Raw genomic sequence first — 27,300 nt, forward strand, 5'->3', positions numbered from 1 at the left:
TCAGACTTTGCAGATTTGGAAAACTGGCTAATTCTTTGGGTGAGTCCACGGGGAAAAGTTAAATTGAAAAGTACTACTAGAGCTGGTTTTGAGTCTGCGAACTAGGAGTTCACAGACTAGAAAAAAAAAGGGAGAAGGCTATTTTAGGGAAGAGAGAATCACATGTTAACTACAGTAACTAAATATAAGGCATGTCTAAGATAAGTAACTCTAGATAGCTTATCACGGAAAAATCAAGAGAAATGAAAGGTAATTGTAGTGAAACTAAAAGGGATCATGTGACAGAAAATGCTGGACACATAAGATTTGGAAACAGAGGGGGAAAAATTGGAAAATGAAATAATTTCAGGGGACCAGAGCGATAGTACAGGTGGGAGGGTGCTTGTCTTATACACCGCCAAGCTACGTTTGATTCCCAGCATGCTATATGCTCTCTGAGCCCATATGGAGTGATTCCTGAGCACAGAGCCAAGGGTAAGCCCTGAATACCACCAGGTGTGGCCCCAAAACAAACAAACCAAAGAAATGAATTTCAGGAACAAGGATGTCTTCTAATTTGAATTTCACAGCCATGAGATTTATGAGTGATTTATTTCTTAAGCTTCTCTGTTTCTTTTCTTTAGAGGAAAAGGGTGCACCCCTGGTGGTGCTCGATATACTCTTGGCTCAGTGCTCAGAGGTCAGTGCGTGGCAGAAGAAACCATGCAGTGCCAGGGATTGAGCTGGGCCTCTTTTATGCAAAACACATCCTCAAGCTCTTAGAGCTATCCGTGCCCTCCATACCTCCCACCCCAACATCAGCCCTCATTTTGCTTCTCTGTACAATGATTTGTTGTGATTAATAGAATAAGATAATTAAGGTGACAATACCTAGCATTAGTCAGTGATTAGAATTCTCCCCCCTCCCCATACCTCCATGCTGTTTTGTTTTTTTTTTCCTTCCACTTCATTTTCAGGATCAAAGACAGTGAAGAAATAGGATTAAACTTGCAGCTTAGAAAGTTCACTGTGGCTGTGACATTGAGAAGATCTGCAGAGTGGGAACTACTGAGATGCTTTTGGTGGGAAACAGTCACCAAAGTCTGAATGAGACCAGAGGAAACTGGAGCAAGGTCCTGGGGAGCACGGGCAGGGCATATCAGTGAGATGCTGGAGAAGTAAATCTTACAGGACTTAGGAACCCAGGGGGATGAATGGTTCAGGCATGAGCACCAGGTTGGGTGAAAGGTACAATTCCCCAAGGCAGGGACCTTAGGGAAACAGCTCCTTGCCATGGGGACAACAGCTGGGAGTTCAGATCCAAAAACTGGGCTGGAGAGGATGTCCCAGAGGAGAGCTCCAGATAGCAGTGAGAGATGAGAGCAGAGTGATAGAGTGAAAAGGTGCATTTATTCAGTGACCCTGCCATGAATGGCTTGTCTCTAGGGCTAGAGCCTATTTCCGAAGAATGAGCTGCCTCCTTCCCATGCCCATTAACTAAGCAACTACTAAGTTCCCCAAGCTGGGCTCAGGTCCACCACAGGAGGAAAATCTGGCATTCCTACATACCCCATGTGTGTTTCAGAGGAAGCCAGAGCTACACCTAAGGGTCCCAGGAGAACTTCCATGGTGCTGAAGGCACAGTGATAGCACCGGAGATAAAGGGAATGTTTAGTCAAGGCGGTGGTGTCTGTGTGAGACATTCCTTTATTCATTCACACATTCATTCATTTCCAGATATTGAAGAGCCTTCACACACACAAGCCAAGCCCTCTTCCAGCTGCTGAGATTATATGCAGACAAAACTTCCTCTCCCCTCCCCAACCTCAAACTCTAGTACAAAGTGGACATAATTAAAACAGCATGGTACTGGAACAAAGGCAGGTCCATAGACCAATGGAACAGGGTGGAATATCCATACACAAAACCCCAAATGTATGAACATCTAATCTTTGATAAAGGAGCAAGAAATGTGAAGTGGAGCAAGGAAAGCCTCTTCAACAAATGGTGCTGGCATAACTGGACAACCACATGCAAAAAAAAATGGGCTTAGACCTCGACCTAACACCATGAACAAAAGTCAGATCAAAATGGATTAAATATCTCAACAACAGGCCAAAATCCATAAGATACATTGAAGACAAGGTCAGCAAAACCCTCCACAATATTGAGGCTTCAAAGACAACACTCCACTGACCAACCAAGTGGAAACAGAAATAAACAAATGGGACTATCTTAAATTAAGAAGCTTCTGCACCTCAAAAGATATAGTGACCAGAATACAAAGACAATCTACAGAATGGGAAAGGATATTCACCCAATACCCATCTGATAAGGGGTTGATATCAAGGATATACAAAGCACTGGTTGAACTCCACAAGAAGACAACACCTAACCCCATCAAAAAATGGGGTATTGAAATGAATAGAAACTTTCTCAAAGAAGAAATCCGAATGGCTAAAAGGCACATGAGAAAATGTTCTACATCACTAATCATCAGGGAGATGCAGATCAAAACAACAATGAGATATCACCTCACACCACAGAGACTGGCTCACATCCAAAAGAACAGGGGCAACTGGTGTTGGCGTGGATGTGGCGAGAAAGGGACTCTCCTTCACTGCTGGTGGGAATGCCGACTGGTCCAGCCCTTTTGGAAAACAGTATGGACGATTCTCAAAAAATTAGAAATTGAGCTCCCATTTGATCCAGCCATACCACTCCTGGGAATATATCCCAGAGAGGCAAAAATGTATAGTCGAAATGACGTCTGCACTTCTATGTTCATTGCTGCACTGTTCACAATAGCCAAAATCTGGAAAAAATACCTGAGTGCCCGAGAACAGATGTCTGGTTAAAGAAACTTTGGTACATCTATACAATGGAGTACTATGCAGCTGTTAGAAAAGACGAAGTCATGAAATTTACATACAAATGATACTACATGGAAAGTATCATGCTAAGTGAAATGAGTCAGAAAGAGAGGGGCAGACATAGAAAGATTGCATTCATCTGGGGAATATAAAGCAACAAAATAGGAGACTAACATCCTAGAATAGTCGAGATATGTTACAGGAGGTTTACTCCATGGCTTGAAGGTCAGCCGCACATGGTAGGGGAAAGGGCAGCTCAGACAGAGAAAGGAACACCAAGTAAAGGGTGTTGGGAGGATCCTCCCAGGATGGGAGATGCATGCTGAAAGTAGACTATAGACGGAACATGTTTGCCACTCAATGCCTCTTTTGCAAACCTCAGCAACCAAAAGGAGAGAGCGAACAAAGGGGAGTGCCCTGCCACAGATGCAGGATGGGATGGGGGTATGGGAGGGGTGGGAGGGTTACTGGGATCATTGGTGGTGGAGAATGGGCATTGGTGGAGGGATGGGTACTCGATCATTATATAACTAAAACCCAAGTACAAAAACTTGTAAGGTCAACAACTGTACCTCATGGTGTTTCACAAATTTTTAAAAAAAAAACCCTCCTTCTCTCGTGGGGCTCCTGGTCTAGCCAGGAGGAAGCACTGGCTCCCCAAAGGAGATCAGAAGCCAGTCCCGTGGAAAGATAAGTGGCAACAGAGCTGAAGGCTAGAGCATGCCCAGTACTGAGCCTGTGGGTCTGGGGCTCTCAGTGGGGCAGAGGGTAGGGAAGATAGAGAAGGGACCATTAGGACAATAATAGGTGGAAATGATCACGCTGGGTGACAAGAGCTGTGTTAAAAGGAGGTAAAGGCATATACATGATAACCTTTCAGTATCTGTATTGCAAATGACAATGCCCAAACGTGGGTGGGGGGAGCGGAGACAGAGAGAAAAAATATGCACCTGCCAAAGAGTCAGCCTGGGGGATGAGGGGGGATGGATGATAGGAGGGAAAGCACTATTCCTAGTGCTGGGAAATGAACACTGGTGGAGGGATGGGTTTTGGAACACTGTACGACTGAAACCTAATCATGAACAGCTTTGTAAGGGTCTATCTCACAGTGATTCAATAAAACAATCTTTAAAAAATGAAAGAAAAAAAAGAACTGTCAGAGAAAACCTCACTGGGATATTTGCATTAAAACAAAGACCTGCAGGACAGAGAGAAGAAATCCTGTGGGGATCAGCATTCAGGGAGGAAAAGTACATGCATCGACCCTGGTGTGCAGAGGCTGGCTCACTGAGGAGGAGCAAGAAACCTAAAGGGTGGGTAGCAGTGGGCACAAGGAGAGGGCATCACAGCAAGGCCACTGCTCAGGCTTTGCCTTTGACTCGGCTGAGATGAGAAGTCATGGAAGGTTCGCACTGACGAATCTGGCCTGTGTTGTAATGAGAGGATGAGCTGATGTGTGACTTGACAGGATTCTTGAGCTACTGTGGAGACAGCAGAGAGTGAAGGTGGAAGCAGAGGAAGTACAGAGCAGAGGCTCCTGTGTGGGCATAGGTGAGCGGTGGCCATGGCTGGGGCAGGGGGCAGCACACAGGCTGGGATGTGAAAGCCCACTGGCAGAAACACCTGCACTGTGAACAGCCCCAGAGTCCGGCCGGGGGTGGGGAGGGTGTCCCTGGCAGGAGAAATGAAAGGGCAACAATATTGTGGGACCTAGAAGTCAGGAGAGCCTGGAATCAAAGAGAAAGGCCACGGTGGCGAAGCTGGCACCAGGAAGGGCTTGGACAGCAAGTGAAGGAGCCGCAGTTCTACTCTCCCTCTCCTCCTTCCCTTGCTGCCACCCGTACAGATGCTCCAGCTCCTGAAGGGAGGAAGGGACGGAGGGAAGCAAGGCAGCTTGCTTGAACTGGCTTTAAATCCAGTTTGATGGAGCTGTTTATTTGTTGTATCGGATGTGCGGTATTTCCAGCCGGGAGATCTCTCTGGCAGGAGCCTATGAAGTCTGATCTCCTTTTAATGTCAATAACTTCACTGTGGCCATTACCAGGGAGATAAGCCCTGGAGCCCCGCAGCAGACAGGAGATTTGTCAATTTTGTGCCCGCGGCCCCGCACGGACCATCTATGCAGGGAAAACTGCCAACATTAAAGCCACATGGCTGCTGATTTTTGGTGGGCTTGTTGTGGGGCCACACCCAGCTGTGCTCAGGGCTTACTCCTGGCTCTGTGCTCAGGGATCACTCCTGGTGGGGTCTGGAGGAACATATAGGATACCGGTGGTTGAACCTAGGCCTACCTCATGTAAGGCGTTACCCCCCCCCCCCCCCATGCTATCCCTTGGGCCCCTGATTGCCTCTAGACTTCACAAGGGCTTGGGAAATCATGGTGAAGAAAGGACCTTTACTCTGAAGCTCGAGGTAGGAGTTCACTGGGGCAGATCAGAGGAGGCAGCGTTGTAGGACAGGGAGGCCCACAGAGGGTAGGTGTTTTCCACTATGCTAAGACGTGTAGGACACAAGATAAGTTGAAGGTGGACATAGACAAGTGATAGCAGAGTTGGGCAGAGAAAGCCTGGGACAGTCTTGCTGGAGGTTGGGAGTCTTCCGGCAGGGCTGGAATCCCCCATGGAACTCAGCCAAAAGAAAAAAACCAGCCCTGTTTTTAGGAAGGTGACTGGTGGTGGAGATGGGGAGGATGGGCGACAGTGCAGAGGGGAAGTGGCATGGGGGGACAGGTGGAGAGATTAGAGATGAGAACAGAGCATTGGAATGAAGCCTTGGTGATAGAAGAACAGGGGACAGATTTAGGATCAGGAGTTGTGTGGCGGAGGCCAGTGAAGGAGAAAGCGTGAAAGAGGACCTGGAGGTCTCTGGCAGGACAAGAGGATTGAGGATGATGCTATTGAGGCCAACAGCTATTGAAGCCGAGATCCCAGGGTTTGGGGTACCCCCACCCCAAACAGCTCAGCAGGTGGTGGTGACCCTCCCCCTGGGTCTGTCCCCTTTCCTATGCCAAGTATGAGTCCTGGGGTATAAATAGGGGCCATGACTAAGGCTCAAAGTCTAGAGGACACAGAACTGTGATTCCCGTGCCATCAGCAGGGGAACAGGAAGTGCCTCTATGGGAGTAAAAGGAAGGTCAGAAGTTCTTCTATAAGCAGGTGAAACGAGGGCCCCTGGGAAGAGGTAGAGAACGAGCATCAGGGGACAGTGTCTGTGCTGGTGGAGAGGGGCAGGGACTGAGCCTTTGCAAGGCCTCTGACAGGCCCACACTGTCTCTTGCCATCTGGCCTGTGTGCCTAAATGAACAAACACCCCCAAGTGAACTGGTTTAGTAAGTAGGCCTTGGGGGAAAGAGGATGCCATAGTTTGGCTCTAGGCTTAGAAACCCAGAGAGACCTGTGGTTCTCCACCTCCATCCCGCCCTTATCCTCTCCTACCATCCATTGGCTGTCCTGTGAACATGCCATACTGGAAACCAACCGGAAGTGTCCAACCTGACCCGGGGCCTCATGCCAGTGCAGAGGACACCCCCACCCCCAATCGTACAGCAAGCCCTATCTGTGCAAAGTGGCTCTGCATCCTGTCTCTTGCCTTCAGCTCTCTGATCTGCTAGAAGCCAGCTGTGTCCCCAGCCAGTCTGGCCAGAAGACCTATCCCTCCCTCCAGGACTAGCTCCTCAGCTTAGCTACCCTTCTCTAAGAACCCTATGACTCCCACTATCCCTCAGGACTCAGCTGAGCATCCAGACAAGGCCAGTGTCTGTGGGGCATCTGGCATCTCCCTGCTAAAGGACCTCTGAAAGGGCAATTTTTCTCTTTCTGGAAACTTCTTTCCTCCTTGCTAGACCTGACTGCCCTCTTTTTTTGTCTGCAGGTTCCAGTCTAAATGTCACTTCCTCCAAGATCTTTCCAGAAATAGAATCTTCCTTCCCCACATTAAACTCCCCTTGGGCGCTCCATACATTCCTCTAACTAATTGATCAGTCAACATTGTTTATTTACTGCCTGGCCAGTAAATTCAGCGAGGGCAGGGACCTGATCTACCACACTTGCCAGTGATGTCTAACAAGCACTCACTGAGCAATTGTTGGGCATAGAAATAAATGGGAACCCAGAGCTCAGAGGCGGGGACCCCAACTGGGCCTCCCACATCAGGCCAGTGATCCCCTGACTTTTCCACACTGCCCTGTTTGACAGCAGAGTTAGGTAAGTCATCTGACATGTTCAAACTCCCTCATGAGAGTCAAGATTTTAAACCATGCTAGAACTGAAAACTCAGGGGGGCTTGAGCCACCCTGGCCAGAGGTGTCACCTGCTCTGAAGATGACTTCAGGACCAGCTGAGCTGTCCCTGACTCTGGGCTCCACTGACACCCTTGTCCCAGCACTATCCCGTTTTGATTGAAGATGCTGTAAAAGTTGTTTAGAGATTTTCTCACACTTTAAATAAGGCATCATATTTCATGGTTACAACTTCAGAGCCATAAAATATAACCTTCAGCTGACACCACAGTCCTGCAATATTAATTCACACGTTCCCGTCTCCAGCAATGAGCGAGCTGCATCGCCATTAAGTCATGTATATTCTTAGGTGCAGGTGTGTTAAGTCGATAGTTTCCTGCCCAAGCTTATGCTTTATTTATGATCAATGTTAAGTTCCTCTGGAAATTCTTCAATTAACTATAATTTAGAGACTGATCTCTCAGCCCTCTCTGGCATCTGCTAACTCTCCAATGACTCCCAATGTTCAGATGTGGGGAGGGGACCGTCACTTTACTTCCCCCATCTGGGGGAGTTCAGTACCATCCTGATGCCTGCAAGCTTCAGTGGTTCTGGCCACACTCTCCTTTCCCTGGGTCACTTGGCCTCCTTGGAAAGGAAGATCCAAATGGGCCTGAGTAGGAGCACCCCAAAGCCCTTGTGTTCCCCTTTCTGGTACCATGTAGCTCCAGGTCCCTATTGAGGCCAAAGCGTTTACTCCCCAAGGGTTCTGTCCTGTTACCCTTGGCTTAATCATAGACACACCTCCTTAAAATGAAGAAAACACCATCACCTAAGAGCATCCCTGGCCTGCTCCCCCAAATTCCACTGCTGGGGGAATGGGTGAACTAGACTAGACATGACCCATGGTTATGGAGTTCGAAGATTTGAGATTACCGATTGGGCTGGGCATGGTGCTGGGCAGTTCCTGGCATCTCAAACCTCGGATGCTGGACTTGTAGCCCTCCACCTTCCAGCCTGAGTCTGAGGCTTGGCACATTTTGAAAACTCACCTGCTTTCACCTGGCTATGAACACTGGGACCTGCAACAGCATCCGGACCTTCTGACTTCATATCCACTCCCCTTATTTCTTAGCTTCTCCGGCCTCCGTGACTACAATGCTGTTCCTGACATTGGTAGGGGTGGCTCCCAGGGGCCCCAGACCCTAGCGAGGGGTCTCCCAGGTAGGGGAGGCCTCCTCCACACCTCACTCCCTCCCGTCCAGGGTCTGGAGACCCAGCTCTGTACTGCCCCCGAGGACAGGTGCAGGCAGGGGCAGGAGACTCCAGGCTCCCCACCCCTGGGGCTGCATCTTCCCATCAGCAGAGCCTTGGGTGCTTTCCCAGAGGCCTCCATCCTGTGACCTGCATCGGACTCCCTGCTTCACCAGTCAGCTGGCCCGAGTTCAGCCAGTGACCTGCAGGCCAGGTGACACAGAGACCTCAGGAACTGTCCATCTGGCTGGAGCTGCTGGACTGCTCTGAGGATGAAGAGCAGGCGGACCCCGTGAGGCTGCACAGTGGAGAGGCCCAGTTCCGCCCTCCACCACCAGAACTCGGGATTTACCAGAATCATCATGACACTCCTGCCACAAGCCTAAAGACAGCAGTGGTCAGGGTCATGGCCAGCGGATGCTCTGGTTTGGGCTGAATCCTGGCTGCAGGACTTCTTGCTGTGTGACCACATGGAGTCACACACCATGGCCACCCCGCTCCCTCACTAGTGCTGGATGATGGCAATACTTGCAGCCTGCTGGGGGTTTAGCAGGGCTTGAAATTCCACAGCAGGCTCTGTGGAATTATCGTAGTTAAGGAAAATTACTGGCAAGGAGTGACCATCGCTATCAGAATCACAGTGACTCAATCTCACGAAGTCAGTAGGACAAGCAAGGCCCTCCACTGCGCCCTTAGCACATGTGCAACTCCCACTGGCTATGTGGCCTACAGTCACTTTCTTCACAATGAGAAATCCAGGGTGAAAGGTGGTGGCGGCCAGGGGGGGGAGTAGCCAGAGCCACTGAGCTAGTTAGAGGCCTAGGTAGGATTTGAATCTAGGTGACTGAATTCTCAAGCCCATGTTCCAAGTTGCTCTGTTAATTTCATAGTGATGAGAGATGGACAGGGGGTAGGAGAAGGACTGGGGCCCCCAGCAGTCAGAGAGAAGCCTAGGGTCAGAAAGCACCATCTGGTCCATGCCAGGATGCCAGTGCTGAGGATCCCCTCCCCGAGGGCCTGGGCTCCCTGTGAGCTGTGGAATCCACCCGCACAGCAGGACCCAGCATGTGTGCACTGCTCACATCTGTCCACTCTGCCCTCTGCCTTGCCACACTGGGTTTCCTGTTGCTTCAGATCCCCATTGGTTTATAGCTACCCCTCCCCCCACTGACTTAACATCCCTGCCAGAAAATCTCACCACATCTCCAGCATCTGGATGAAACGAGCGCTCCTGAATCCTCCTAGGTTCACACTGGAGCCCCATCTAGTAATGGCTCCCCCTGCCCACCCCCCATCTTCTCAGCAGAATAGCACTCCAGAATGCTGGAATCAACCTTCATCCGTCATTCCGTCACAGAGCTAGTCTCCCCCAATTGCCCATCTCTAAAGCAGCTGCTCTTCCCCCAGCGGTGCCATCCCCAGTGGCTGCTACAGTAAACCTCACTAGTGTATCTCTGCCAACAGTCATCCCTCACCTTTCAATCATCCAGAGCCATCTTAAAAAAATTCAAAAGTCACACCACTCCTCCTTGCTTAAAACTTGCCCTGGTGTCTGCCTGAACTTAGGAACCAAATGAAACCATTTTTTAAAAATTTTTATTAGTGAAACACCATGAGGTACAGTTGTAGACTTGAAACCAATTTTTAACAGTGATAGTCCGCAGTGCTTAGAGGCTACATTAGGCAAGTGGCTCAGAGGTCATCTCTGGTGGTGGCTGAGATGCCTTGTGGTGCCAGGGATCAACACCAGGCGTCCTGCATGCAAAGTGCCAGGCACACCTCCCCCCCCCATTATTCTGCTATATTTTTGCTGTTCCTCTTAACATGTCATGCTCTCTCCTGCCAGAGGAACTTTGCACCTGTTACTCCTTTTATTGGGAATACCCTTCCTTGGGTCTTCACACATGGCCTCCTTCCTGCCACGTGGGACTTAGTTCAGAGACCATATTCTCCAGGAGACCTGCAGAGAGCACTCTCTAGAGCGACCTTCCTCATTCATCAAAGCTCCAAGAGATATCTGAAATGTGCTTATCTGGGTTTTGTCTGTCTTCTGCCTCCCAGCTTCTCAATGTGCACTTTATGAGATCATGGGATTTGTACCAATAGTCATGTCCCCTGCTCACTGTTCTCTGCATCTAGAACAATCGCTACCACTAAAGGGTACTCAATGAATACAGCTGAATCAATGACTGTCTGGCACGTAGCAGGCACCGAGACCAAGAGACCAAGTTGTTAAGTCTTGAGCAAAGGAATAAATAAGCAGTCAGGGTGAGCTGCCTGGGAGTTAGAGTGTTCAGCAGCTACGAACTGGCAGGACCAGGGTCAAGCACATCCCTCTCCCTACCCCACTTACTGCTTCAGCTTCACATTCTGTTGCCTCCACCTGCTCCAGCCAGATAATCTGGTCTGCAGCACGGTGTCTGTGATCCAGAATGCAGCATCCCGAATGCCCATGTCCTCGGTTCTGGGGACAGCCTGCAGTGTTTGGTTGGAACCTCAGAGTCCAAGCACTTCTTGTTCCATCTGCTGTGTTTCCATCCCCTGCCTCTCAGCCCCCAGAGCATCTGAACCCTGTGTTTGCTCCCTGCAGCCCTCTCCCATCCCAGACCCAGACTCTCATACAGCAAAAGACTTCTTCCTAAAATCTACATGGTCTTCCTTCATGAGTCCAGGATGTTTGGCCAAGCCCAGAGGCACCAGGGAATAATTGTGTTGGAAAATATGCCATACAAGGAAGTCCTAGCCACCTCCGTCTGCCAGCTGGACCTCGTCTACATGGTCAGGAGCCTTGGGATGGGCCTCCTTAGAGCTGAGCTTCATGTGCATCACAGTCCCCACTCTATCCCTGGCAGGGGCCCCGCTTCCCACCAGGAAGGTGGCTTTTCTGCTACAAAGCAGAAGCACACTGTCCTCATCCTGCTCCAGGAAGCTCTGGACGCAAAGTGCTCCTGTCACTCAGAGGTGCAGAGCAGGTTGGTCGGACCTGGGCACTCGCTTCCCATGCTGACTTGTGCCTACATGATCCTGATGGCGAATCAGACCCAGCCAGCCGTTCATTCAGCAAATATTTACAGACCACTGCCCCCTGGTTATCCACGCACAGATGCCAGCCCGCGAGTCTACAGGCGAGGAAGAAAGGCCAGAAGGCTCTGAGCCTTCCCAAGTAGGAGCCTGTTAACTCTGGCGTGACTGCAGCTCCTGGCAGGCACTGTGCAAGCGAGCACATAGGCACGCTCCCCTCTCCTGTCTGTCCTGCCCTGGCCGCCTGCAGGGGTGCAGCCTGGCCAAGGGTTCTCAGGAAATCACTGATGGAACTGCAGGAGTTTCTCCTAGGCAGGTGGTGGCAAATGAGAACAGGGAAATGGAAAAATGGAAATAAACAGGGGTGGGAGGAGTGGGGAGGGGCAGAAGAGCTTGATTTTCCCTCCTGACCACTGAGCAGTTTTGACTTGGTGCCCAAGCTCTGGGTGGGAGGTGGGGGTGGGGCTTCTCTTAAGGGTTTGAAGCTCTTCTGCTAGGAGATCTGATACCCTAGTGGGCCTGCTGGTATATTAGGGGGTGAGTGGGAGCATTCTCTGATGAAGGTGACTCGCAAGAGGGAACTTGGAGTCCTTCTGGAAGTCACATGTGCCCCGCTAAAGAATAAACTTGACCCTGTCCTGATGGAGAGTCTTAGGCAGGGCTTTGAGCTGTGAGCAACTCTGTCAGATTAGTCTGTGAAGATTGTCCCAGGAGTGTGGAGAATGACCTGGGGTGTGTGTGTGGGGGAAGGGGGGTGATGGGAGGGAACCTGGGGACACTGGTGCTAGGAAATGTACACTAGTGGAGGGATGGGTGTTGGAATACTGTATGAATGAAATCCAACCATGATCAATAGCTTTGTAAGGTTCTATCTCACAGTGATTCAATAAAAAAAGTTTTAAAAATTATGACTGATTCATAAATTCTGGCCCCACCTTACATCATACCATCACCTCACCTTACTGAAAGTGTACAAGTCTGAGCAATCTTCAGGAGATATCACCCCACCCCTAACTAGCTGGGTGGGGAAGAGATATTGCTTTGTAGGAAAATGGGACTGCCAAGGGATAGCCAGGCTCTTGTGCCTCAGAAGTCAGCATAAGTCCTGAAATGGGCCCAGATGATGAGGCAGCAAAATAAGAGGGGGTGGGGGGAGGATAGTAAGAGGTGAAAGGGCAAGTACCGCAGGGAAACCAGGCCCTCCAGAGCACAGTACCATGAAGATCTCGATTACTCAGTCCTTCATCCTAAAATCATTAGGTGGCTGATGTCAGCTCCATGCCTTGCCACAAACTTCCAACAAGGGTGATGCTACCTGCAAACAGTTTTGCTAGTATCTGGGGTTTCTCAGGTGGGGAAAGGATTGTTTGTATTTGTTTACGATGGAGGGGGGGGAGGTCAAATTAAAAAAACAGGTTTTTCTTGAATTTGGATTTTCCGACCCAAGTTGGCAGAGCAGAACCAACAGAGGGGAGGCATAGCTGGAGTGCACATCTGGCACGCTGGTTCGAGTCATAGCACAGCACGGTCCTCTGAGCAGTCCTGGGTGAGGAATCCCTGGGAATAAGCCCAGGCCACCCAAACATAGCATAGGACACCACCACCATTATTTAGGACGCACAATGTAGTTCAGTGATCCCACAGCACAGGAAAAGATGAGATAAAAGGGAAGAATAGGTTCAGAAGAAGCTAAAGTGGAAAGGCTTCTTGAAGCTAGGGGGGAGGGACTGTGTTTTGATTTCACAATGTATGACCCTACCACAACACAGAGCCCTCAGTCAGGCTGCTGCACTGTGGCTTCCATGGCCAGGGGTGAGGAGTGAAGCTGAAGGAAGGTAGGGCCAGTAGTTAGGGCCCAGGTTGGGCCCTTGGAGCCCCATGGTTCTGTGCTGGACCAAGACCTTCCCGGATGGGTTGGGTCATATTTGATGTCCATATTGAAAAGAGGCATATCCTGACAGAAATGGAATAGGAAAGCAGGGAAGGAAACTCTAGTTCTCTGGAACACCACTACTAAAGTCCATCATGGCTGAGACCAATGCCACAGGCTGAGGAGAGAGGAACAAACAGATGAAGCAACCCAAATGCATGGCTATGACTTGCCTCATAGGAGGGGTCACTACTGTCTGGACTCACACAGAAAGGCACTGATCAATAAACTATGCCTGTCTGGGCCATGGAAAAAAGGGGAAAGAGATGTGTTCAGGGGCTGGTTTTCCATGAGGTGGAGGCTAAAAGGTGAAAAGAGAAGGTGGCTTCTTCCCAATCTAGTCTTTTGATACTAATGACAGGAAAGTTTCCTCTAAAAAAAAAAAGGTAAAAGTTGACCCCAAGAAGAGTTACTTGTTCCAATCATGTCTCAATTCCCTGAAATTATCTTCCAACACCTATATCTGGGTCTACTGGGATCTATGGCATTTAAAGATAGAAATTTAAGAAGAAAAGAGTGGTCAAGCATGCAAAGGGTTGTCGAGAGGTCAAAGAATATCAGGGCCAGAACAATTCCCACCTGGCCTGGCAACATGATGCAGAATATTGGGGGCAAAGGCCAGGATACTGAGGAATAAATGGGAAGTGAGACAATGCAAGATGGAACTTTCAAGAGGCTAGGTACTGCCGGTAGCGAGGGAAGCCATCCAGTTTAATGTCACAATTCTTAAATTATGGTTTAAATATAGCCACGTGCACTATAGAGCACTATAATCTGCATTACGTACACAGTCGTAATGTATATACAGGCGTAATGCATAGTGGATGCCGGGAGGAAAACACATGAAAATTATGGCTATAATAAAACTATGATTATAATAGATATGGTGTCTTTTATTCCTTTATGATTTTCTGTGTTTTCTAAGATCACTTAGAAAAGATGATGCATTCTTTTTATCATCAGATAAGAGCCACGAGAAATTATCCTAGAAATAAGCTTGTTCGGGGAGGTGAGAACAGGGTGACCAGCTGTCGGGAACTGCCAGGGGCAGGGAAGGGTGGATTCCAGGGTACAGGGAGACCAGAACTAAAACCCTGAAAGTCCTGAGAAACCGGGATGAAGGGGGTCTCCTCAGCTGGGAGGGAGAGGCTGTCAGAGCATGAAGAGAATGGGGCTATTTTTAAGGGGAGGGAGGGGCGTGAAGGTGTTAGGATGAAGGGGGTTTGAGCCTATTTGGAGGCTAAGGAGGAAAATGTAAAACAGGGAGCGAAGGTCAGCTTGAAGGAAGAATGCTTGCCAGGGCAAGTGGGCTGTGAAGTGCCCACGAAGAGAAGGTCTTCCATGGGAAGCAAAGCAATGTTTCTTCTGAGACAGAGGGTCTGGGGGTGAGGACAGCCAAGCTAAAAATAAGTGTGTGTAGACAGAGAGAGGTGGAGGTAGGAAGTGAGGGCCCAGGAGGTCAGGTGAAGTTGAGTTGCCCAAGAGCTGTGGACCCGCGGAGAGCTCATGGAGCGGCAGGGGGCAGCTTCCCTGCCAGACAAGGGCTCCCTTGTGGGCTCTGGGCACGTCCTCCCCTCGCCCCGCCGCCCCTCTCTGGGCACCTACCTCGGCAGGAGGGCAGCGGGAAGTCCCACGTGGCCCTGTTCTCGGAGCCCCCGTGGCAGGTGAGCACGGCGTGGCCCTCCAGGAAGAAGCCCGGATTGCAGCTGTAGCGCACCTTGTCGCCCAGGTTGAAGGTGGACCCCTGCTGGACGCCGTTGGCCAGGCGCCCCGGGTTCCCGCACGTGTGACTGGGGAGAACTGCAGAGAGAAGGAGAGAGACGCGGGGTCAGCGGGCCAGGACCACGGCGCCTGCCTTGGAGCAGCGCATCCCTACGCGAGTGACCTCTGGGCTCCCATCTGGCCGGGGCTGGCCTTTTGGGAGAGGGGCGACGAGGCCACCTGCTGCCGTCCATCTCCCGCCACCCATCAGACTGCTGGACTCTCAGCTGCCCTGGCCTGGGCTCCGCGAGCACTGTAGTTAGAGAAGCCCAGTGAAGTGGCTCTCTTCTGTCCAGCTCCGTGGACACTCAAAAGGGCCACGGGACCACAGAGCCCAAGTCCACGTTTCCCTTCTGCGTCTGCCAGGGCAGCGCTTGGGGGAGTCCAAGGGGTCATTAGTGCTGGGCAGGAGGAGATGAGAACCTGAACTCTGATCAGACAAAGCACTTAAAGAGGACGGGGTGGGGGGGGGGGGTCATGGGGACAGTGCAAGAGGCAGTGAGTGAGTGACCAGAGCCCGGAGAGAAAGCAAGTACACTTGCAGCCTGACGGGGGGGGGGGGGGGGGGGGCCGCACCCAGCCGCCGCCAATCAGGAAGGAGGGGCGTGGCTCTCGGGCACCTGGCTCCTCCCACACCCTGTAGCTGGCTCTGATCCTGCCTTGTAGGTCAACCGCACCCAGCCCTCATCTGTTTGAGCAATTCCTGGGAGCATGGGGCCAAGGAGTCACAGCCATGTCCAGACTACTAGCCAGACTGCATCACCCGGTGAGGTCCACCAGAGACCTGGTTGTAGGGTGCTGGAGTGACAGAGCTTGGTACACAACCTTGCCTGATGGCTTACTTCCCATCTTGCAGGCACTGTGACTCAGTTCCCTCATTTGGAAGGACAGGATCACAACAGTCCCTTCCTCACTGGGCTTAGAGGATTCAGTGAGTTCAGGTTTGTAGAGTGCTCAGGACAGAACTTGGCACAGGGCGAGTACGGCACCAACAGTTATCTGTGCTCCCAATCTATCCAGGGGTCTTTCATTTCATTTTCATTTCATCATCCTGTTAATCGTCGATTGCCTCGAGCAGGCCCCAGTAACGTCTCTTTCATCCTAGCCCTGAGATTATATTCACGGCTCTTTAGGAGAATGAGACCCATCATTGTTACTGGTATTTGGCATATTTGGTACACCACGGGGAGTTTGCCAGACTCTGCCCTGTGGGCAGGCTACATTCGATAGCCTGCAAGTTTGTCCAAAGTAGTATATACCCAGGGGTCTTTGGGTATATATAAAGGTACTTATCATCCTTAATCTGGGAAATACAGGTCTAAACGACAAGGAGACATCACCTCACACCAGTGAGAACAGTCTATCTAAAAAGCCTAGAAATAACCAATATTGTAGGGGGTGTGGTTACAAAAAAAAAAAAGGAAAGGCACTCTCATTCACCTTTGGTGGAACTGTCATCCCACTGATAATTTAAGGAAAAAAGTATGGAGAGTCTCAGAAATTAAATCCAACTTCATCTGACCCAGTTATTTCCACTCCTTTGCATCTACCTCAAGGACACAGAAACAATTTAAAAAAGATATTTTTGTGCCTATTTCATTTAATGGGTACTATTTATAATAGTGAAGATCTGAAAACAACCCAGATGTCCAATGACAGAAGAGTGGATAAAGAAATTGTGGTAGGTATACACAATGGAATACTACTCAGCTCTAAGAAAAAAATGAACTCCTGCCTTTTTGCTACATGACAGGGTATCTCATGCTAAGCAAAAGAAGTCAAAGGGAGCAGAAATGTTGGATCTCACTCATATAATGTTATGTAAAGAAATAAAGCAAGGGAAAGAACAGTATCCAAAGAAAACAGACCTTGGATTCTGAGGACAGAATTGAGGTTTCCAAGTTTGGGTGGGGGGTGGAAAGGGATTCTTGGGGAGGTGGAAGAAAGTGAACTAGAAGTGATGTAAGGACACCAGAGGAGGGTAAAAGTGCAATATTTTTGTATATCAAAAGTTTTAATATTATCATGATTATAACCATGTAGTCTCAATAAAAACATTGAGTTATGCTGTATTTTATGCAAGTAGGAATGGGCAGGAAACCAAACCGAATTGAAGACAATCAGGAATGACTTCCTGGAGGAGGTGACGTTTATGCTAGCTTTAAAAAAATAAGCGAGATTTTCTAGGTAAAAAAGTGTGTTACAGAAAATGAGAGTAATTGTGCATAAACTTGATGCCCTTGTGGGGGCTCTTCTTCCCAGTACCCAATTACTGCACATGTCTTGCTTTCGGGGACCCTTTCTACCAGCTCTGATGATCTAGGGGACTACTGAATTGGCTTTCCCTTCCCACATTCCCTCCTTCTGAGAGAACTTGGTGTGGATGCATCCACACCATCTTGATCTGGACCTGATATCGGGTCCTGTTATTGTCATACTCTACTTCCTTGAGTCAGGTAACCATTAGAAAGTTTAGTTTCCTCTGCTGAGGAAAAAAAGCAGGATAAATAGTTCTAATAGTTGAGGAGGTTATCAATAATAATGTATCCTTGGCTCAAGAAATATAGATAAGATCATTCCACTGAGGACAAGCCCTGGTTTGATTCAGGTTATCCTGTGGACCGCATAAAATGCCTGCTACTTATAGAGGTGTATTTGTGGGTTCATTAGTTAGATGTTTATAGTAGTTACTTGTCCTAATATTAATCCTCCCAAACAACAGAAATTTACTGTGTTTCTATTATACTGAAAATAAAGCAGACTAGACAAAGCAGGTCCTACCTTAAGACACTCATGTCTTTGTGAGCTCCCTTAAGTCGTCAAGAGTTTTCCTTGCCTAGATCGTACCTCTGACAGAGGAAATAATGTCCCAACATCACCCTGCCCATTAGTCCAATCTAGCATTTGTGTGATCCTTGTGTCGGTTTCCTGGTATTTCTGGTGATTCCACAGTGCTGACTCTTCCTGGGTGTTCCCATAGTTCCGCTTCCTTGGCATTTCCCATGGTCCCACAATACTGGCTTCCTTGATGCTCCCATGATGCTTTGCTCACTTCCTTAGTGTTCCCACAATCCCTCAGTGCTGGATTCCTTGGCATTTCCTGCTGCAGGATTCCTCGTGCTCCACAATCCCGGCCGCTTCTGTGGAGGCAGTGACTGTGATGTGTGTGTTTGTGAGTGCTGAAGGTAGGAGTGGCAGGTCAGGTAAACATTTGGAGAAGAAAGCAGCTAAGGTAAGGGGAGGGAGCCAGGCAGGGGAAATGGGTTGAGAACTGGTGTAGAACTAACGTTTCATTTTCTGCAACAAGACGCAAAGACCCAATTTAATTAAATTACTAATGTCAAATTTTTAATGAACCTGCTTCTGCTTTGGGCTTTTTCCCTTTGAAATTAATGACTGGAACGTCACTATAAATAAAAGTCGATTCTTTTTTAAAAAATCACTCTCAAATGCTCACTGCTCTTTACTTAATGAGCTGTTCATAATCAGGCCACTCTGACCTGGCACCTCCCCTAGGACTTGAGTGTGATAAATGTGGGCTCATTTCCAACCCCACCTCCTTTCTTGTCATGAGTTTCACTCATGAGAGGCCACACTGTGAGTGGAGATGGGGCAGGAGGTGGGTTCAGACAAACCTGGCTTCAAATCTCAGCTCCTTCCTCTGTGGTCTTGAGTGCCAGGCTCTACGTCTCTGGACTTCAGTCCTTTATCTGAAAGTGAAGATACCTTTCCTACCAGTGGGGGATATTTTTAAGTGTCCTGGGGGGTGTTGTCACGACTTTCTATAATCCGGGTAGTTTACAACAGCTACTTATTATCTCCCTATTAACCTGTGAGCAGTGCCACCATATCAGTGACAGTTCTTAGGTACATTTCCTGTGTTGCCCTCACCTCTGCTGGTTTTGTCTCTGGAACCGCATGACTTGTAGCTACGTTACCCTGTGTCTTCACCTCCATAAGGTATTCTTTCTATGTCTGGTTCTGAATTTCACCTTTTTATAAAGACACAGCGGGTAGGGTGTGTGCCTTGCACGCAGCCAACATGGCCGACCCGAGTTCGATTCCTCCGCCCCTCTCGGAGAGCCCGGCAAGCTACCGAGAGTATTCAATATGCCAGACACAGTAACAACAAAGTCTCCAGTGGAGACGTTACTGGGCCTGCTCGAGCAAATCAATGATCAACGGGAGGGCCTTTACTTTTATAAAGACAATAGCCATAGTGGATTAGTACATATCTCATCTTAACTTCATAATCTTGATTTCCAAATAAGGTAATCGTCACATGTATAATACATGTACCATATATAACATATACATATGATATATATATTTCAACTTCTGACAGGGCTATTATGCCATTTGAATACTGTTAGATTTATAATATTCATTACTGAGTGTCTGGTATGACCTGGGTACTGAGCTTACTCAAGTTTATTTTACCTAATCCTCAAAACAATCCTCCAAACAATTTTATAGATGAAAAATTTGAGGCACAGTATGCTTAAGGAACTTGCTCAAGTCACAGAGCTAGAAAATTACATGAGGTAAGTGGTAAATCTCGGTCTTCCTGGCTCCATTGTTCCTTACTCCTGATTGAAATGCAATTGACAAGGCATCTGGCAGAGACAAAGCACTCAGCACACAGTGGGTGCTTAATAGACAAAAATTCCTTACTCATTTTATCACTGTAGATGCTGTAGCTGATTACCTGATTGTCCAAATTTAATATGCTGTTTCTTTGTCCCAGTTTGATCTGCCAGTCCTATACTTTTTAATAATGTCAAGGGCAGCATTTAAAGTACAGTCTTTTGTAATATGTCTAATACACAACTCTCTGGACAGGCATAGGAGATGAGAGATAAGGCACAAAGCAGAGCCTTTCTAAGGCACAGCATTCTTTGATTTTTATTTTGCCCGTGTGTTTTTGGCACAGATATTATAACTGTTCATGCTCTCCCATCTATAAAACTTCCCTTTGATTGCTTACAAAATGAAGAGTGGGATATTTACATCCAACCCAACCCAGAACAATATTATTAAAGCTGAGCCTGACATTGAACAATTCCATTGTAGATTAGCTGTGGGGAATTTTGCCCCTTCTCTGAAGCCCAGCTCTTGCCAATCAACATAATATTCTCCGTGATTGTATGACAATGAATCTCCTTTGCAGTTGAGTGCAGCAGAAGCTACATCCTGCCTCCCTTTATTTTTAATTTGAGACTTTAGTTTCCATATTATAATGAAGAGTCATCGAAGCTCTCTGGACAAGCACCCTCCGTATGTTTTGATTTCTTATCTGCCAGCCTGTAGCTTGTTTCATCACCATGGCCAGACGCTTGATACAAGACAGCAGGATTCAGAAAGGAGGATTTTGTTTTCTGCAGTCCTCAGCATGGAAAGAGGAGCTAGTGCTGCAAAACTGTGTATGCGTGTGACCTCTGTGTGTGTGTGTGTGTGTGTGTGTGTGTGTGTGTGTGTGTCTCACTCACTTGGGCACTCTCAGGGAAGGCATGGATAACAAGCTCTCCTCTGCTAAGCTGCTCTGTGCCAGGCACTTCCGCACCACACTTTGGGCCCGATTCATCTTTATCCTAGCTCTGTACTCAGGGATCATTCTTGGAGGTGCTCAAGAGACCACATGCACCACTAAGGATCGAACTGAGTTCGGGCATATTCAAGACAAATGCCCTATCCACCATACTAGCTCTCTGGCCCACAGTGTCTTCTTTATCTAATCATCAGTGGGCACTTAAGTTGTTTCCATACTTTAGCTATTGTGAACAATAAACATTGTGAGCACTTAATTCTTTGAGTTAATGTTTTCATATCCTTGGATATTACCCAGAAGTGGGATTTCTGCAATGATATGATAGTTCTATTTCTAGTTGTTTGGTTTTGGTTTCAGGGTCACACCCCATGGTGCTCAGGACTTACTCCTAGTTCCGTGCTCAGGGATCACTCCTGGTAGTACACAGAGAACCATCAAGATTGTCAAGGATCAAATCAGGGTTGGCCATGTGCATTGCCCTCTGTACTATCTCTCTGACACCTGATTTTAGATTTTGGGGAAGTTCAGTATTGTTTTTCAATGGTTGTTTTTCAATGACCAACTGTGTGTTTTTTCTCCACATCTTTCCCAGAACTTGTTAGTAGGCTGTTTGGTGAAAGCCATTCTCACAGGTGTGAGACAATAGCTCATTTTGGGTTTGATTTGCATTTTTCTACTAATCGATGCTAATGAACATCTTAATGGTGCCTGTTGGTCATTTGTATGTCTTCTTTACAGGAATGTCTATTAAGATACTCTGCCCATTTTTGTTTGTTTGTTTTTGTGTCACACCTGGTGGTGCTCAGGGCTTACTCCTGATTCTATCCTCAGGGATCACTCCTGGTGGAGTCCGAGAACCATATAGAAGCTGGAGATCAAACTCAGATTGGCCGTATGCAAAGCTAATGCCCTACCTGCTGTACTATTGCTCAAATTGCCTCTGCCCATTTTTAATTGGATTGTTTTTTATGTTGCTGAGTTGCATGAATATTTTCAAGTTGCATGAATATTTTCATATATCTTAGATCAAACCCTTACCAGATATAGAAGGTATACAGAAAGATCTTCTCCTACTCAGTAACTAACTCTTTATTCTGTTGATAATTTATTTTATTGTGCACAAGTATTTCTTTTTACTTGATGTGGTCCCCATTGTTTTACTTTTAAATAAATATTTCATTTCCCTTTGTCATCGGGGTCAAGCCTCTAATGTCGACTTCATGAAAAATATAACAAACATTTTCCTCTCTGTATATAGATTCGATTTGCTCGAGCGGGCCCAGTAATGTCTCCATTGGAGATTTTGTTGTTACTGTGTTTGGCATATCGAATACATCATGGGTGGCTTTCCAGGCTCTGCCGTGTGGGCGAGATACTCTCAGTAGCTTGCCGGGCTCTCTGAGAGGGGTGGAGGAATCGTACAAGGCGTGCAAGGCGAACGCCCTACCGCTGTGCTATCCAGGTCTTTAATGTATTTTAAATTTATTTTTGTGCTCAGAGTTAAAAGTGATGTAGTTTTTGGACAAATAAAATATAGCACAGAAAGTAAGGTGCTTGCTTTGCATGCAGCCAACCTGAGTTTGAATCCCCAGAACCACATATGATCCCCTGAGCACTTTTGGGGTCACTCCTGAGCACAGCCAGAAATACACTCTTATCACTGCCAGGAAACACTCACCTCAAGAAAAACAAATGATGCAGTTTAATTCCTTTGCAGAGGCTGTTCAGTCCTTCCAACACTGTTTACAGATTTTTCTTTTCTCCATTTAATGGTCATGACTCCTTTGTCATAGATTAAGAGTTAATATATACATGTAAGCATTTCTGGCCTCTGGATTCTATTTGATCTGTGTGTCTTTCTATTCCAAAATTATATTATTTTAATTATGATAACTGTAATACAATCTGAAGTAAGGTAACATGATACTTCCATTTTTGTTTTTTTCTCAGAACTCCTTACTCTGCATCTTCTGTTGCTCATATAAAGTTTAACGTTATTTTTGTTCTATTTCCTTAAAAAAAACTTCACTGGAGTTTTGACAGAAATTGCATCGAATCTATATAATCTTTTTGGTAAGATGGCCATTTTATACTATATTAATTCTTCTCATGCATGAGTATGTACTATTATTCCATTTCTTAACATCTTGGTCTATATCTTTAACAGTATATTATACTTTCATCATGAAGTTTTTCACAAACTTTTAAAACTTTATTCCTATATATTTTAATGAAAGTTTTAAGTGGGATAATTTTCTTTTCCTCATGTTTTTTGCTAAGGGAATGCAACATATTTTTATATATTGATTTTGTAATCTGGCACTTGTGACTTTATTTTCCAAGTATTTTTTAATTTCTGTGTTAATTTCCTCTTTAGTATTTCTAGTAGGTTTCTAGCAGAGCCCTTAGGAATTCTGTATATGCTATGTTACTTTCAAATAATGAGTTTCATTTCTTTTCTAATACTGCTTTATTTTATTTTTTGTGGTCTGATTGCTCTGTTTAAGACCTCTGATCCTAAACTAAATATAAATGGTATGAGTAGACAACCTTGTCTTGTTACTGATCTTAAAGGAAAAGCTTTTCATCACTTAGTATAATAGTAGCTATAGGTTTGTGGTATGTAATATTTACTATATTGGAATATTTTTCTTTTATTCCAATTATATTCAGTGCTTGATATAAATGGGAACTGAAACTTGTCAAATGCTTTTTCTGCATCTATTGATAGGATAATGTGAATTTTTATTTCTCTTTGTTGTTTGTAGCATATTATACCAATTGATTTGCACATGTTGGACCATCCTTGCATCTCTGGAATAAATCCCACACACTGTGATCTATGAGCCTTTAATATATTCTTCAATTCAATTTGCCAGTATTTTGTTGATAGGTTTTGTGTCTATGTTCACTAGAGTTAATGGTCAGTCATTTTTAAAAATTTTTTATTTATGTTTAATATTTTATTGCATCACCATGAGATACAAAATTACAAAGATTTCATGATCAGGTTTAAGTAATACAAAGTTCCAACACCCATTCCTCCACCAGAGTACATTTGGTGGCTGTACCACCAAATATCACCACCAATGTCCCCAGTATCCCTCTTGCCACCCCCACCCTATACCCACCCCCCTGCCTGCCTCTAAGGGAGGCACTTTTCTTCTTACTCTCTCTCTACTTTTGGGCATTATGGCTTGCAATACAGATACCGAGAGGCCATCATGTTTGGTCCTTTACCCGCTTTCAGCACACATCTCCCATCCAGAGCGATCCCTCCAACCATCACTGTCATAGTCGTCCCTTCTCTATCCATACTGCCCTCTCCCCCAGCACTTAAGGCAGGCTTCCAACTGTGGACCAATCTTCCTTGCCCTTGTTTCTACTGTCCTTGGGTATTAGTCTCTCATACTATACTATTTTACATCCCACAAATGAGTGCGGTCAACTCTATGTCTGTCCCTCTCCTGACTCATTTCACTTACCATGATATTCTCCATGTCCATCCATCTATATGCAAATTTCATGACAGTCATTTTTTTTAAATGAAGATCTTATATGTTTTTGGTATCAAGGTAATGTCAGGCACATAATATGTGTGTGGAAGTATTCCCTCTTCTTTCATTTTCTTTGGAAGTTTTTGAGAAGAACAGGCATATATTCAGATTTGAATACTTCCTAGAGTTCAAAGTAAAACCAATTTGTATTTTACATCATTTGGGGTGAATATTTTTTTTACTGTGAAGGTACAGGCTACTTTTGGTAGGCTGTATTTTTCTGAATTATATCATGGTATTTATTATTATTATTAGTGAATCACTATGACATACACAGTTACAAAGTTGTTCATGACTGGGTTTCAATCATACAATGTTCCAGCACCTGTCCCTTTACCAGTGTATTTTTTCCACCATCAGTGTCTCCCCACCTGCCTCTATGGCAAGCACTTTTCTCTTTCCTCCTCCTCCTCTCTCTTTCTCTCTCTCTCTCTCTCTCTCTCTCTCTCTCTCTCTCTTCTGTCTCTCTCTCTCTCTGTCTCTCTCTCTCCTTTGAGCATTATGATTTGCAATACAGATACTGAAAGGTTATGTATATCCCATTACTAACTTTCAGGCTCCTTTTTTTCTAAACATTAATCTATTTCTTCTTGATTATTATCGTGGTATATTTTTGTTATAAATATATATGTATATATGATTCTTTGTATTTTATACTATCTTATAATTACTTCTCTTTAATTTCTGGTTCTGTTTATTAGATTTTCTTCCTTTCTCTGTGGGTCTGGCTAAAAGCTTTTCAATTTAATTTATCTTTTCAAAGAACCAACTCTGTGTTTCTGTATCTCATATATTTGATAACTTGTGCCTTCATTTAATTTCAAAGTATTTTTAAATTTTGCTTTAATTTTATTGTTGACCCAATGGTTGTTGATAAGCTATTCACCATGTCTTTGAGGATCTTATTCCATAGAAAAAAATACTCATGTGATTTCTATCTTCAAATGTTAATTAAGTTGTTTGTATCCAAATGTATGGTCTGTCCCTAAAAATGTTCCACATGTATTTGGGAAAGTATAAGTTCTACTGTTTGGGGAGTAAAATATTCTATAAAATGTCTATTAAGTCCATTTAATCTAGTTATTCTGTTGATCAGTCCATGATTGTGAAGTAGCACTGCACTGTAGCACTGTCCTCCCATTGTTCATCGATTTGCTGGAGTGGGCCCAGTGACGTCTGCATTGTGAGACTTGTTACTGTGTTTGGCATTTTGAATATGTCACAGGGAGCTTGCCAGGCTTTGCCGTTGAGAGTGACATACTCTCGGTAGCTTGCTGGGCTCTCAGAGGGGGCGAAGAACTCGAACTCAGGTCAGCCACCTGCAAAACAAATGCCCTACCAGCTGTGCTATCACTCCAGCCCATTGTTCTAAGTAGTAGGTTAAAGTTTTGGAATAGAACCTTAGTATTTGGGACTCTCTAGACCATAAGGAAACTCACACACGCCTCAGACCTACACAGGCTGGGTGCCTTCAGGGGCAAAGGCTTGATTGTGAAGTAGGAAGTCAAAATTCTCTACTATCAATTTCACTCTTTACTTTTATTAATAACTACTTTGTATATTTTGTGTTATAATTTGATGTATACATACACACAGGTATATTTTTATTGAATTAATCTCTTAATCACTTTAAATGGCTATCCATGACTCATTACTTTTCTAAACTAATCTGTTTTATCTGATAGAAATATGGTTCTAACTTGCCCTTTTATATTACATTTCCTTATATGATGTCTTCTAGCCTTTCATTTGGAACCTATGTTTGTCTTTAGAGCTTAGAGAAGTTCTCCTGTTGGCATTAAAGAAAAAAGAGTTGGATTTGCAGTCTTTTACAAATCCATTCAGCCTTTTCATACCTTTTAACAGGTAAACTCAGACCAATTATGTTGAGAGTAATTATTGGAAGATAAGCACTTATTGCCATTCATTATTTGTGGGATTTTTAGGGTGCTTTTTATAGTTTGTCATTGTTCTCTTGTTTTTCCTCACACTCTCTTTCCTATGTTTTGACATCTTCCTTTTGTGTTATATTTAAAATCCCTTTCCAATTCTTTATCTTCCTTCTATGGATTTATTATTTTAAAGTTACATGAGGTTTACCTAAGATTCTATACTAATAACCTATTGGGCGATTGATCTCAAACTCATCCTGATGGTCTGCATTTTACTTCAGTCCCCCACAGTATATCTGTTTTGTCTTGCTGTTTACAGGTGGGATTTCATTTTATTTTATAGGAAGTTTTTTTTTTAATATTTCTTGTAATACTGGTTTAGTGGTGATAAATTCCTTTAATATTTGTTGGTATATAAAATCTTTTATCCCTCCATCAATTTTGAATAATCTTGCAAGGTGGAGTATTTCTTGCCTGCAAGGTTTCCTCTGAGAAATCTGGGGATAATCTGATTGGGGTTCCCTTGTATATGATTCATTTTTCTCTAGATGGATTTGGCAACTTCTCCTTGTTTTTAGTTTCTGGCACTTTAATTGTAATATGTCAAAGCATATGTTTGGATTTATTTTGTTTGGAACTTGTTGACCCTCTAGGATGTTGTTTTCTTCCCCAAGTTAGGGGAAAATCTCAGTTTTTTTTTTTCTTTCATAAAGATTTCTACTCCCTACACCACCTTCTTTTTCTATTTTTTAATTTTATTTTTTATTGAATCACCGTAAAATATAGTTACAAAGCTTTCATAATTGCATTTTATTTATTTTTTAATTTTTATTAGTGAAACACCATGAGGTACAGTTGTAGACTTACAAATTTCTGTGCTTGGATTTCAGTTATACAATGATCCAGTGCCCATCCCTCTACCAGTGCCCATTTTCCATCACCACGGGTCCCAGTATCCCTCCCAACGCCCATCCCCCCATCCCACTCTGCCTCTGTGGCAGGGCATTCTCTTTTGTTCTCTCCTTTTGGGTGTTGTGGTTTGCAAAAGAGGCATTGAGTGGCAATCATGTTTGGTCTATAGTCTACTTTCAGCATGCTTCTCCCATCCTGGGAGGATCCTCCCAACACCCTTAATTTGATGCTGCTTTCTCTATCTGAGCTCCCTTTTCCCCTACACCACCTTCTGATATAGATGCTGTGTGTCTCAATATCATTCTTCCTATAAGATGCTTTGGCTGTTTTTGTACCTTTAAATTTTGTATTCCTGCA

General features: G+C 45.6%; 1 protein-coding gene across 1 annotated transcript in view; it reads right to left on the reverse strand.

Moving 5' to 3' along the window:
- Nucleotides 1–27,300, reverse strand: part of CSMD2 (CUB and Sushi multiple domains 2) — a 628,049-nt gene that overhangs the window by 402,880 nt on the left and 197,869 nt on the right. Inside the window, exon 4 of the mRNA XM_056122939.1 lies at nucleotides 14,879–15,073. Coding sequence (XP_055978914.1) covers nucleotides 14,879–15,073 — 195 coding nt within the window. The remainder of the gene's footprint in view (nucleotides 1–14,878; nucleotides 15,074–27,300) is intronic.

This window comes from Sorex fumeus, unplaced genomic scaffold (assembly GCF_029834395.1).
Source record: "Sorex fumeus unplaced genomic scaffold, SorFum_2.1 ptg000047l, whole genome shotgun sequence".
NCBI lineage: Eukaryota > Metazoa > Chordata > Mammalia > Eulipotyphla > Soricidae > Sorex > Sorex fumeus.